A 12,199-nucleotide genomic window follows, 5' to 3' on the forward strand; every position below is an offset into this window, starting at 1 on the left:
TCGAAGATTAGTTGACCACAGAGTTGAGGGTCCATTTCTGGGCTCTCTATTCTGTTCCATTGATCGATGTGTCTGTTTTTGTGCCAGTACCATACTGTCTTGATGATGACAGCTTTGTAATAGAGCTTGAAGTCTGGAATTGTGAGCATCAGGATTTTTTAAAAGTCCACATTGATTCTAATGTGCAGCCAACTTTCTCCCATAGGGGACATGCTAATGACTCACCATGTTTTCTGATTGAGACCTTATGTCAAAGAACAGCACAGTAATTGTACTCTAAAACTATCATTTGAATTTGAATGTGGTGCTTAAAGATATTAAGATTGTTTGAAAGGCAATAATCTAGTGTATCATAGATGCTATTAGAGTTTCTCCTGATCCTCCCTGCCAAATACCATTATTTTAATTATAGTTGATGGTATATATACCTTTCAGTATAGCTTATTCAGTATCTAGAATACGTAAACTAGTGTTAATAAATACCCTTATAAATTAAAGCTTGTGAAATCTTGATTTTTCTGTTGTCTGCTTCACCTGCTGCTATCCAGTGATGGCAGTAATATTAGGTGTTGTATTAATCTCCTAATAAGATATGATCAGAACAACTTGCCGTGAACGTCCAATATCCAAAGTGCAGCTGTTGCTGGATTTTAAAAATCTAATCCCTTGAAATTATTTATTTAACTCTTACTTTAGAGTATTAAAATTTCAGGTCTTGGTCTACACTATGACACTCCTTAATATTTTCTAAATCTCCAAATAGCATACAATAATATCAATATACAAACACTTCCTGTGGTGAATTATTATTAGTCTATTTATGGTTCCAAAAGCTAGCTACAGCCTGCAAAGATAAAATGATTTCCCCCTCCTCTTTGCTAGTGTGCTCTTCATGTGGTAAACGCTCTGAACATTCAGTGATTTACTCATTCAGTAAACAGCTTTTGGGTGCCTACTTGTGCTAGATACTGGAGGTATCTAGCACAGAGATACGAAGTTTATATCTTCATATCTCACACGAGATATGAAGTTTAAAGCTCTTAAAGGAACAGGATAGGAACAGCATAACAGCATCCTACTAGCCACTAATACATAGATGGAACAGCTTTCATACATGCAAAATGAAAATAATTTTATTCTCCCGCATACCCCATCATTTCGAATAGGCGTTTGGTTTTGGATATACCAGTCTTAACTTGCTTAAACCTCTCTTTCTGTTTTCTCTCTTTCCCTCCTTGTTTTTTTGGGAAAGTTGTTAGGGGAAAAAAAATACCCTAAAACTAGTTCTACCGACTATTTTGGGGTCCTGGGCCATTTAATGCCTCTGAGTCTCCGTTTCCTCTACTGTAAAAAGATGATACCATCTCTGCCCTGTTCATGTGAGTTTGTCCTGAGGATTATGAGAGAAGTTATATGTAACATTACCATCAAAATTTGAAAGACACAGTTCAAGTATAAATGGACATTATAAAACAATTTTTTAAAAGAAAGAAAAAAGAAACCTTACATAGATGTGTGGTGTAGGTACCACAGCAAAAAATAGTGTGGGTTTCTGAACCCCGACAGCGAAGACACACCAAAGTTAAATTCTATGGAAGTTTACTTCCATGATGGATTTTTTTTTACTTTTTACTCCGCTCCTGAAAAAGAAACTTCCTGAGTTTTCTTTCTCCTCCTACGGTTCTGCAGTGGCAGGGCTGTTTCTTGTCCAGAGCAGCTCTGCCCCAGCCCCTCTGCACAGACTCTCCACCTCCTCTTTCTCTTTCTTTCAAACACTTAATACATTTAGAGACTGATCTTGTGCAGAAAATATCCCTGACATTTGAAGAGCCCCAGGGATTCAGTGAGCATGCTCCGCGCTCCCTCCCGCTGGGAAGAGGAAGCTCGTTTACATACGAGTCATACCAAGCATAGCCAGCATGTCAGCGCAGTTAACTTGCAGCGGGCTGTGAGGAAAGCGAGCGTGGCTTTGTCCTAGGAAATGTGCTTCGTGTTTTGCTTTTTCACTCCTTTATTTCGAAGAAAGACTTGTAAAGACTTCTGAAACGGTTTTTAAGTGCTCGATTGAGGATACAAAACGTATACCGTCTACAAATAAACCCTTGAAGGGTTTTTGTGTGAGTTTGATTTTTTGTGCGTGGTTTTTCTTTTTCTTTTTCTTTTTGTCTTTCTTTCTTTCTTTTTTTTTTTTTTTTTACTTTTACATACTTTGTTTTGATCATCTGAGGCTGGGCCTCACGGTCTTTGTGAAGTTTGAGACGAGCCAGGAGCTACTCAGTAATAATTGATTTTTGAAACGTACTCTTTTGGGGCGAAAGCAAAGAGCTGGTTTTCTGTGCGAGCCCAATAAATGCTATTTATGAAGATGGACCTGTTGAACTACCAGTACTTGGACAAGATGAACAACAATATCGGCATTCTGTGCTATGAAGGTAGAGGTTCCATTCTAGAAATTGCTCTTCTCTTGCTTTTTGTCAAGGCCACTCCTCCTTTAGGGTTCTGAATGCCTTCTGTGTATTTTGTTCTCTTTCTTGGGATTTCAGGGTGCTCTGAAAGGCGAGGGTTTATTATATACTATTTTCAATACAAAGTTTGTTGTTTGTATCTTAGCCTTCAGGGTTACAGTGGGGGGAGGGAAGGCAGTGAAATATAAACTGTTAGAAGTTTCCTTTTTGCTTGCAACATATTAACTCTTCAAATTTTTAACTCTTGATAATATGATTATTTTTTATTTCTGTTGGTGTTCTCTTTAGAGGAAGAACTTCTAGGACCAGGAAAAGTTAAACGTGTTGTGTTTTTTTTATTCCCTCCCCGCCCCCGCTTTGATACTTATTTTAAACATGCACTATCTACAATATTCGTGTTGTATTCCAATCAGTGCTTGGGATTTTCATGTAGAGGGGAACAGAAAGTTACAGTGTTTTTGTCTTCAGGAGCGATTGTCCCAAACAATGAAGAATTTTTCTGTTCAGTTTGGGGGACTGGAAGGGCACCCATGTCACAAAGCACAGGCTGGGTCTTTGTCTGATTTCCCATTTCCTGTACAGCTCTGAGAGAGTTCTGACATTGAAGGATGTTCCCTCCACACTCCGGTCCCTTGTGGAAGTGATTGCACAACACACCAACCAGAAAGCTAGATTGAAAGAAAGAATGAAAGAAAGAAAAATCTACTCTGAATTCTTATTGTTCATTACCTTCTGCTACACCATGAGGTGTTTCCCCACTGCCTTGTACCGTTTCAAACTGTCTCTGTTAGTAGTAAGAAGAGAAAAAGCGATTTCTTAATCTGTTGGAACATATCTACGTGCGATTTGAAAAAGTGGTAATGGCCTGGGTTTGAGTGGCCGGAGAGGCATCTCCGGGGGAATTCAGCTTGGCAGGAGGAGTGTTTTTTGTTGTAACCACATACAAATCGAGGAGGAGACATCTCCTTTCTGATTCAGTAGGAGCAGTTTCCATGTTTTCTCTTAATAGTGAACTGAACATTTCTCTTGAAAAAGAAAACATTGAAGAAACTTACTTTTTCATGTAAAATTTCAGGCCTGTTGCCTAATCAATTGAAAACTTACCCTTTCCCCTTCAAGCAAAATAAAATCTCATTCATACTGTTTTTTATTTGTCTGGATAAGGATATCATACTTAAGATTTTCTTTTTAAAAGGTGTGTATATATATGTTTAACTCCTGCTTGTTCCCACTAATGAGAATTATGGTGGATGGCTTTCTTTGAATCTGCTGCTTTAAGTATCATCTTGCTTCTGAAGTCACTCATTTAAAAGGCAGACTTCTTCAGGATGGTGGAAGCAGCAAGTGACTGGGCTTGTTTCTTGTGAAATTAACATACTGCAGTTTTTAAAAACTTTTCTTTTTTTCAGTGATCAAGAAATCACAAACTTTTAAGGAGTTATATGTTGGCTTGTCTTTGTCATTGCGTAGTATGGTATTTTCAAAACAAAACAAAAACGTAATGATCAGCCTAAGAGAGGAATAGACGGATTGCAAGGAAACTGATACCACATTAATTTTTTATGTCTCCGGTTGGGGGTGGTGAGGAAAAGCTTATGAAAGCTCAGGTCGATTTGTTGTTCTGTAGTCTGTAATATACTCGAGAGTAGTCTACTTGCAGTCTCCCCCTTTATTTGGGAGGAAGAAACTTTGATTTTGAAAGTTGAGTACATATGTAGGATGATTTGCTGTAGTCTGTTTGGTTTAAACATCTGCTGCTATTTTCCTTACTACGAAAGTTAACGTTATTTTAACACCAAAATAAATACACAGGAAATGAAGAAAAGCACAGCAAAAACTTGAGTGGTGTTTTTAGTGGGTTGTTTATGCCCTGTTGGTTTTCTTAGTATAAACACTGCACACATCTGCTCTGAACTCAAAAGGGTGTTTTGAGGATGGGCATAAATCTCAGCTGGGAATTTTTTTTTTGGTAAGAAAAGTTGGAACCATTACTGTTCCTTTAAATCCCCAATACTTTGGAAGTATTCATATTAAACGTAGCAGCTCACCAGCATTCCAGGGAAGTTATTTGGAAAATGGAATGTACAGTTGGTAAGTAGCATTTGATTTCACTTAGGGCACAGGCAGGTTTTACATCTCTTAAGGTTAAGGGACAATTTATTTTTCTGAAATTTTCGTTTTAACAATTAAGATGTTGATGGTTATTTTTTTTCTGCAGGTTAGTTATACCGTATTCCCTAGTTGTATAGTTCACAGCTCTACTCTGCAAAATAAACCATGTGTCCGCACTGTCATTCTCAGCCTCTGTGGCAACATATACACAAATAGATCTTTTTTTAGCCAATTATCTTGTAGCATGCAAGGCCTTCCTAAAGTCCTACATTTAGAGCGACTCTAAATGGCTCAGATACGGACTCTGCTTGGTGACTGCTCTCTGGCACCTGACTTTCACCATAATAGTCTGTAAGCATAATTGAAAAAGAAAATAAAAGAAAAAATTAACTGCAAATAGGTTTGGGGTAGGACCCATTGGGTAGGAGAAGGAGAAGATTGGCAAAGGGCAGAAAGAATCTCAGTTTGGCTAATTTCTGGAAACCAATTACCTTTATTGGTAATGAGCAAATTAGCAGAACTCTGCTTGTGTTAATGAGTCTTTTCAAAAACCTTATGGTTTATTACCACAGCCCTCAATAGTTAACCAGCTAATCATTCATGACCCTACTGGGTACACTTGAACCCCAGTTTTGCCTCTGTCTCCATGAAAAGCCCTCATTTTTTCCCTGTGAACTCCTGAGAATACTAGTAGACTGAAAGCCTCATGAAGGCAGGGCATTCTGTCTCGGTCACCACTGTATCCTTGAGTCCTGCCATGGTGCCTGATTTGGCTCCCAGGAAGTGGCTAACTCAAAAAAACCCCATGAAATCTCTCCAATGGCAGTGTAGTCACTACTGTATAATTTAGTACTTCACTATATGTATCTTCTATTCTCTAATTATCTAATTATTGAAGAGCTGTACAGGGTCTTAAATATAGCTTAGGCATTTTTTTTGCCAAGGAAACCGAGGCCCAGAGAAGTAAATTGTTCAAGTTTATTCAGAAAGTTTGTAGCAGAAATGAGTTGTCATGAGGACTCAGTGGTTTTGATTAGTCTCTGATTTTTCTGTAGCATTACTGCCCCTCCACAATCATTTTATGTCTTGTCTCCTTAATTATTAGCTCCTCGATGATAGGGACTGTGCTCGGTCTTGGGGACCCTCCCAGCTCCCAGCACGGGGGTGACATCTTAGATTACAGTGCACAGTGAGCCTGTCCTGGAGTCCTCATTGCTCTGAAGCCAGTTGCTGGTCTAGGTTCCCAGGCTGTTGTGATGTCAGGAAGGAGAGTAATGAGAACTCTAGGTGACCAGCCTTGTTGGAATTTGTTCGCCTTGCTGCTCTGGCACTTAGGTTTGCTTTACTTTTTTTCTGATTGTGCAGAGGAGGAGGCCCTGTGTAATGCCAGTTCACAAAGAGTGTTTTCCCAAGGGAGCAGAGAACTGGTTAGACCATTGATTTTTCTCAAGATGGCTGATGGTTATATTTACATAATTACGTGGTGCTGAAAACATAGGTCCTAATAAATGTGCTCATGGCTGGCCGTGGCTTTAAGCTGCTGTTAGAGATACTTTAATTATGGGTTAAGAGCCATTAGTGTGTAATTTGGTAGAAGAATTCTCCCCTTTTAATTTAATAGTGCGATTTATATTGGGAGAAAGTTAAGAATAAATTGCATATTGTGATCATCTGAAAGCTTAAGAGGAGAGTAGTCTAAGTTCCCCACATTTTGAGCTGCTCATTGTTTTAGAACATAATTATCACTTATTTCATCACAGGCTACACTTAAATTAATTTTCTGGAATTGAAAGGAAAATGCACATGAGTTGTTGAGTGAGACTCTGCCAGAGTTCCGAGCAAGGTTGGGTGACGGATTTCTTTTGTTTTCTGCCAGTCTAACCAGCAGCAGTTTAGTGTTCTTTGTCTAATGAGTTCAGAGGCATCAGGAAACTTAGAGCATTGGGTACTACTAAGGTGAAAAGGCCACAGAGCAGAGCCATTTGAACCCGCCTCTGTTCCCCAGTCCTGCGTATCAAGTGACCAGCTCTTGATCCAGGGGTGTATTCTGAAGTAGAACATCTGCAACTATTTTGCTGTGGAAATTCATTATACTTTAGCATTTTATTTGCAGGAGAGGGTCAGGAGTGAGGAGAGAGGGAGGAGAGGGACAGGAGAGAGAGGTGAAGGGGAGGGGAGTGGGGGGCGAGGCTGAGAGGAGCTTGATTAGTAAAACATGCCCAGGTGAGCCCAAGAGATCTCCTGCAAGAGATCTGGCCAGTTTGTATTTCTTCTAATTACAGTTTGTGAAGGGAAGGTGTGATTATATCCTCCTTCCTTCCAGCTCCCCACCCTTGTTTCTCCGCCCTCCTCTGGAAGGATTATTTTACTTGGCTGTTTATCTCTTGGAGTCTACACATGGCTTTGTTATGGAAGGCAGATTTCTCTTCCTTCCTTCCTCCTTCCCTTCCATATTGTCTGCATGGCCTTCTATTCCTAGAGTGTTGGGATTTTTTGCTGTAAAGATTTTTTTAAACACTCCATAAGATACAAAAAATTCCCCCGCGGCATGTGAGAAGATTCAAAACCTCTCAATATAGTCTTGTTCTGCTCAATTGTGAGGATGTTGCAGAAAACTTGGTTTTGTCTGAAGAAATTAGATCCAGACTTAGCACTTCTGCATGTATACAAATATATAAAACCAGTCTAACCAAGGATTGTTTCTAGCTGTATCTGTTTTATCTCCGTATCCGAACATTTATTCAATGACTGTTTATATTTAGTGGTATCTCGGTAATGCATATTGAGCTCATTGGAAATATTCTCTAGCCTGGCTCACCAACATCAGTTTGTCCTACAAAATAGTCCCTCTCCCTCATGATTTTATTTTTAAGTAATCTCTGCACCCAAGGTGGGGCTTGAACTCAACAACCCTGAGATCAAGAGTCGCATGCTCCACTGAGCCAGCCAGGCGCCCAATCCCTCTTTTATTTCTTAACGAACTCATATATCAGCCCCCCCCCCCCGTCCCCACCCCCCCAAAGAAACCTTAACAATGGACACTTATTCTTAAAAGCAGGGTCTGAGAATGATTTTACTTTCTCCATTTGTTCTCTCTTTGCCTTCCTAAATGTTACATGTTCTGCTAAGTTCTAAGGAATTATTTCCATCAGTTTGCTTTGTTATCTTGCCTTCTTTTCTACACTTTTTTTCTTTTTTAAAAGAATACTATAGATTGTTACAATTTCAGGGTATTATATACAGAATGTGTTTAAATCCTAACAGTGTGAATTACTACTAGTTGAAAGGTTTATTTACCCTAAATAAAGTAGAAAATCTATTCTTAAAGTTACCTTTAATTTGTTGCTAATTTATACAATCTTTCTGAACTCTTAATAACTTGTTTGTTTACGAAGAAGTCTGTAAACATAACAAACTGAAATATATTTAGCAAGTGATCACAGAAAACTCAGTCCTGTCCTTTTCCCACCCAGTATGAATTCTCCTAAACTTATATGGAATGCGTGTACTCTGCTGGAATGTATTAAGTCTTGGGTCATCCCTCTCTCTCTCAACATTTTTTATTATGAAGTATGTCATAAGCACATAAACATGCATAAAACGTATGTGTGGTTTGAAAATGAACAACCTTATAATCACCATGAGGTCAGGAAATAATAAATTGCCTCCTTCAAGTTATTCTCTCCTTGTCCCATTCCTCCTTGCCACAAGAGGTCATCACAATTATAACATGTCTTTTCTTTACTACCTCTATGTGCAATTCTAAACAAATTAACTTAGTTTTGTCTGTTTTTTCTTTTTCTTTCTTTCTTTCTTTTTTTTTTTTTTTGAGCCCTATATAATTGAAATTATTTTCTGTGTCCTCTTTTGTGTCTTGCTTGAGGTTTTTTATAGTGGAGATGTCCTTGTCTTTTCCATAGGAAGCCAGCTTATCTTCAAGTGTGGGGAATCTTGGCTGTGGAATATATGTGAATACCCCAAGCATCCTTCTCATTCACTTGCTGCTCACTGTCTACTAAACATAGCTGGTGATGCTTTGGTCCAAACTTTTTTTTCAGCCAGTGTTTTTGTTCACAGTCTTCCTCACCTGTTAAAAGCCTTCTACCATCCATGTCGTAATGGGAAATTGTATGTCTGAGAAATTCTGCAGTTTTGGAGAGTGCAAAGTGGGGGACGCTTGAGGAGATACATAGCTTAATTAGGATCTGAACAACGACTTTCGTTCTGCATTAATAAGCAATTTGCTTAAAGGCTGAGACTTGTTACAAGTCAACTTTGTTACAGTGCCAGATTTCTTTGGATGTTAATCCAGGGACTTTTAGATACACAGAAAAAGCTTAAGTTGTTCCAGTATTCAAACAATACTCTACATTGTAGAGAGTTAGCTGTCTGAGGGCAACAAAGATTTGAAACAATAGGCTGCATTATGCACCATCTAAAATTATGAATGAAAAATAATCATCCATATGTATTGCTCTTGATTTTTATTTTATATCTGTTTTGCATGAAAATAGCTGCCTGTTAATTGTTCTTGGCTAATGATTCTATTTTAATAGAGTAAATTGCAGAATTTAATGATTTGTTGCAGATGCATTCTGCCAAGCAATTTAGCAAAATTGTTTACACTACCCCAAATCCCGCTGGACAGAGTGAGCCTATGCTTCTTCCCTGATAACAATTGAGGGAGTGATGAGTGCAAATTTCTGGACATTTTTCCCCCTTTGAAAACAAAAACGTCTTCCATTATGTGGCAGAACTATTAGAGTGGCAAGGGATTAATTTAAAATTTTATTTTAATGTCAGCAGCTCTTTCCGGTACCCATTTTCTCCCATTCTTACTATGTGTGTCCTTCTAAATGATTATTTTTTTCTGATGAGCAACTGATAAACTGTTGGCTGACCCCACAGAGAACTCTAGTTTTATTTCCCTGCTGAAAAGTTATGACCTCTTTGCCAGTGCTTAAAATCACCCATGAGAGGGCTTTGAGTAGCTTTCTTAAAGGAATATGCAATAGCAACTGTACCAGGCTCTAAGTTCTATTGAGCAGAGGGCAAAAGAGATGGAAAATAGTAGTCATTCTCGGGATAAAACCTATAAAAAGTTTTCTAGCACTGCTCTACTGAATTCAAAATTGGGAACAATTACCACTAGTTTCTGGAGACCACGATGGGAGCCCTTTTTCTCTGAGAGGCTTTATACCGGTAAAAGATGGCTGATGTTGGTAGGGAGGAGGTGGAGAAGAGTTCTAGAAGCAACAGCAGACATCAAACATTGCTCTTGGTGTCCAGCAATAAATGTAATACACATACACACTGTACTTGGTTCTATATTTTGTCCAACACAGAGTGGGAAAGGGCCTTCTTATCGAGCTGGAAGAATCCTTGTGTATCCTTTAAGGAGAAAATAGAAGAACCACCACATCATCTTGCTTTTCCACCTGCAGACTCTTCTGAATCCACCTCCATCCTTCTTCCCCTTCTCTTAGGCTCAGTGAAAGGCTAATTCTTCTATTGGTGCTCATGGATCCCAGCCCTTCTGGCCTCAGGGACTTATCTGTGATCTGTTTCTGATTTCCCCTTCTTCCTCTCCTGGTTCTTTCTCTTCATCATGTGCTTATGCACACAAGTCTTTCCCAACTTTAAAACAAAACCAAACTCATCCCTAAATCTTACCCACGCCCCTGACCCCACCCCTGATGCAGCTATTAGACTCTTCTCTTTGCTATCCAAGTTTTTGGAAGAATGTGGTCAACTTGTTTCTACTTCCCTTCTGCCCAGTCTGTCCTCAACCCACTGTCATCTCATTTCATCTCATTTCTGCTCCCACAGCTCCACTTGAAGTTGTTCTGGATGAAGCCACTAACTGATTTCCTAGCGGAAAGTTCAGTGGACACTTTTTCGTCCTTACCTAGTTGAATCTCCTAGTACCATTTGGTGTCTACTCCTTCCAAAATCTTAAACTTCTTATATCCCTTGGCTCAAATACTTTCTGAGTATGCACTCCATCGGGAATGAGGCGCTGGTGAGCATATGGTCAGCAACATCGACAGGGGCTTTATGGAGCTCCTGGTGTTGGTAGGAGGGTATGAAAGAGTGAGACAGGCTGAAAAACATTCAAAACAAACAAACAGTGGTTGCAGCTTGAGAACAGGTTGGAAGGGAAGAAGGAGAGAATGTAGAAATAGAGAATGTGAACATGCTGCAATGGTTTAGGCAAGAGATGGTGGTAACCCAAATTGTGGTGGTGGTTATAGAAAAGGAGAGGAGTAGATGAACTAAGAAATATTGAGAGAGAAGACTGACAGGACATGGTGAGAGACTGGAGTAGGGGATGAGGGAGAAGACATAGAAGACATGGAGAATGCCTCCTAGGTTTCTAGCATGTTTAGGTAAGTGGAAGGTGCTGCCATTTGCAGGGATGGGAAACACAGGGAGAGGACTGGGTTCTAGGATGAGATCATGAGTTTAGTTTTGGATATGTTGAGTTTGAAGGTTCTTTGAAATTTCAAAGAAGAGCTAAATATTACAGGATTGGATATATGGGTCTAAAGCTCAGACAAGAGGCCATTGTTGGTGATACTAGTTTGGGATTGAGAGTAAGTGAAGCTCTGTGCAAGAATGGTTACCGGGGAACAAAGAACAGAATGAGAAGTTGGAGAGGTTCTACAAACTCTTCTCTTAGCTAGGTCTCCATCAATTTTCTTCTTTATTCCTAAAATAACCCCACAACTGACCCCTGCCTCTACTCTTTTTCCCTTCTAGGGCTTTATCCATAATACTACCAGAGTGCCATCCCTTATTTACTCTACCAGCCCTATCTTTCATTATTCCTTCACCCATGCCCTGTAGCTCAGGTACATCAAGCTACAGTTGACCCTCAGACAACATAGGGGTGTTTGTCCCCCCCTCCATGCACTTGAAAACATGCGTATAACTTCTGACTTCCCCACAACTTAACTACTAATAGCTTACTGTTGACCGGAAGCCTTACTGAAAATATAACAAAAGGAGTGATTCATGTATATTTTGTGTGTTCTGTGTATTATGTACTGTATTCTTACAATAAAGTCAGCTAGAGAAAAGCAAATGTTAATAAAAAAAATCGTAAGGAAGAGGGAGTACATTTACAGTACTGTACCATATTTACTGGAAGAAAACTGCATGCAAATGGACCTGAGCAGTTCAAACCCATGTTGTTCAAGGGTCAGCTGTATTTCCTTTGAGTGAACCATTGCCTGTCTCTGAAATCGGCACCCCCTGCTCTTTCTGTTGACGTCTGTTAGTCCCTCAAGTGTAGAGACTTCTCGAAAGTGACCCTCCTCATCCCTGCCTTTTTAGCTGAGTTAGGTGTTATGTTTGTATTTTCATGGCATGCCACACATGCTTTTGTCAGGGAATTTATCTCGCTGTGTTAGGTACTCCTCTGTCTGCCTTTCTGTAAGCTCTGGGAGGGGTAGGACTTTGCCTTTCATCTCTCTGTTCTTAGCACCAAGCATCATGGTGTCTGCATAGGTTTGGATCTCCTCCGGGGTCTTTTTGTTAAAAGGGAAAGTCAGTTATTTGGTAACACAAGAGAGTTTGTTAGCTCTCGGAAGGTCCTTCTTAGAGGAAGGAATGGCAGC

At 39.6% G+C, this 12,199-nt stretch overlaps 1 protein-coding gene across 1 annotated transcript in view; it reads left to right on the forward strand.

Annotated features, from left to right (window-relative positions):
• The first annotated feature begins 1,765 nt into the window (after nucleotides 1-1,765).
• VGLL4 (vestigial like family member 4) overlaps nucleotides 1,766-12,199 on the forward strand; it is an 83,009-nt gene continuing 72,575 nt past the window's right edge. The window contains exon 1 of the mRNA XM_081822326.1: nucleotides 1,766-2,432. Coding sequence (XP_081678452.1) covers nucleotides 2,351-2,432 — 82 coding nt within the window. The 5' untranslated portion in view covers nucleotides 1,766-2,350. The remainder of the gene's footprint in view (nucleotides 2,433-12,199) is intronic.

This window comes from Leptonychotes weddellii, chromosome 1 (genome assembly GCF_054177405.1).
Source record: "Leptonychotes weddellii isolate Sample4059 chromosome 1, ASM5417740v2, whole genome shotgun sequence".
In the NCBI taxonomy this organism is placed as follows: Eukaryota; Metazoa; Chordata; class Mammalia; order Carnivora; family Phocidae; genus Leptonychotes; species Leptonychotes weddellii.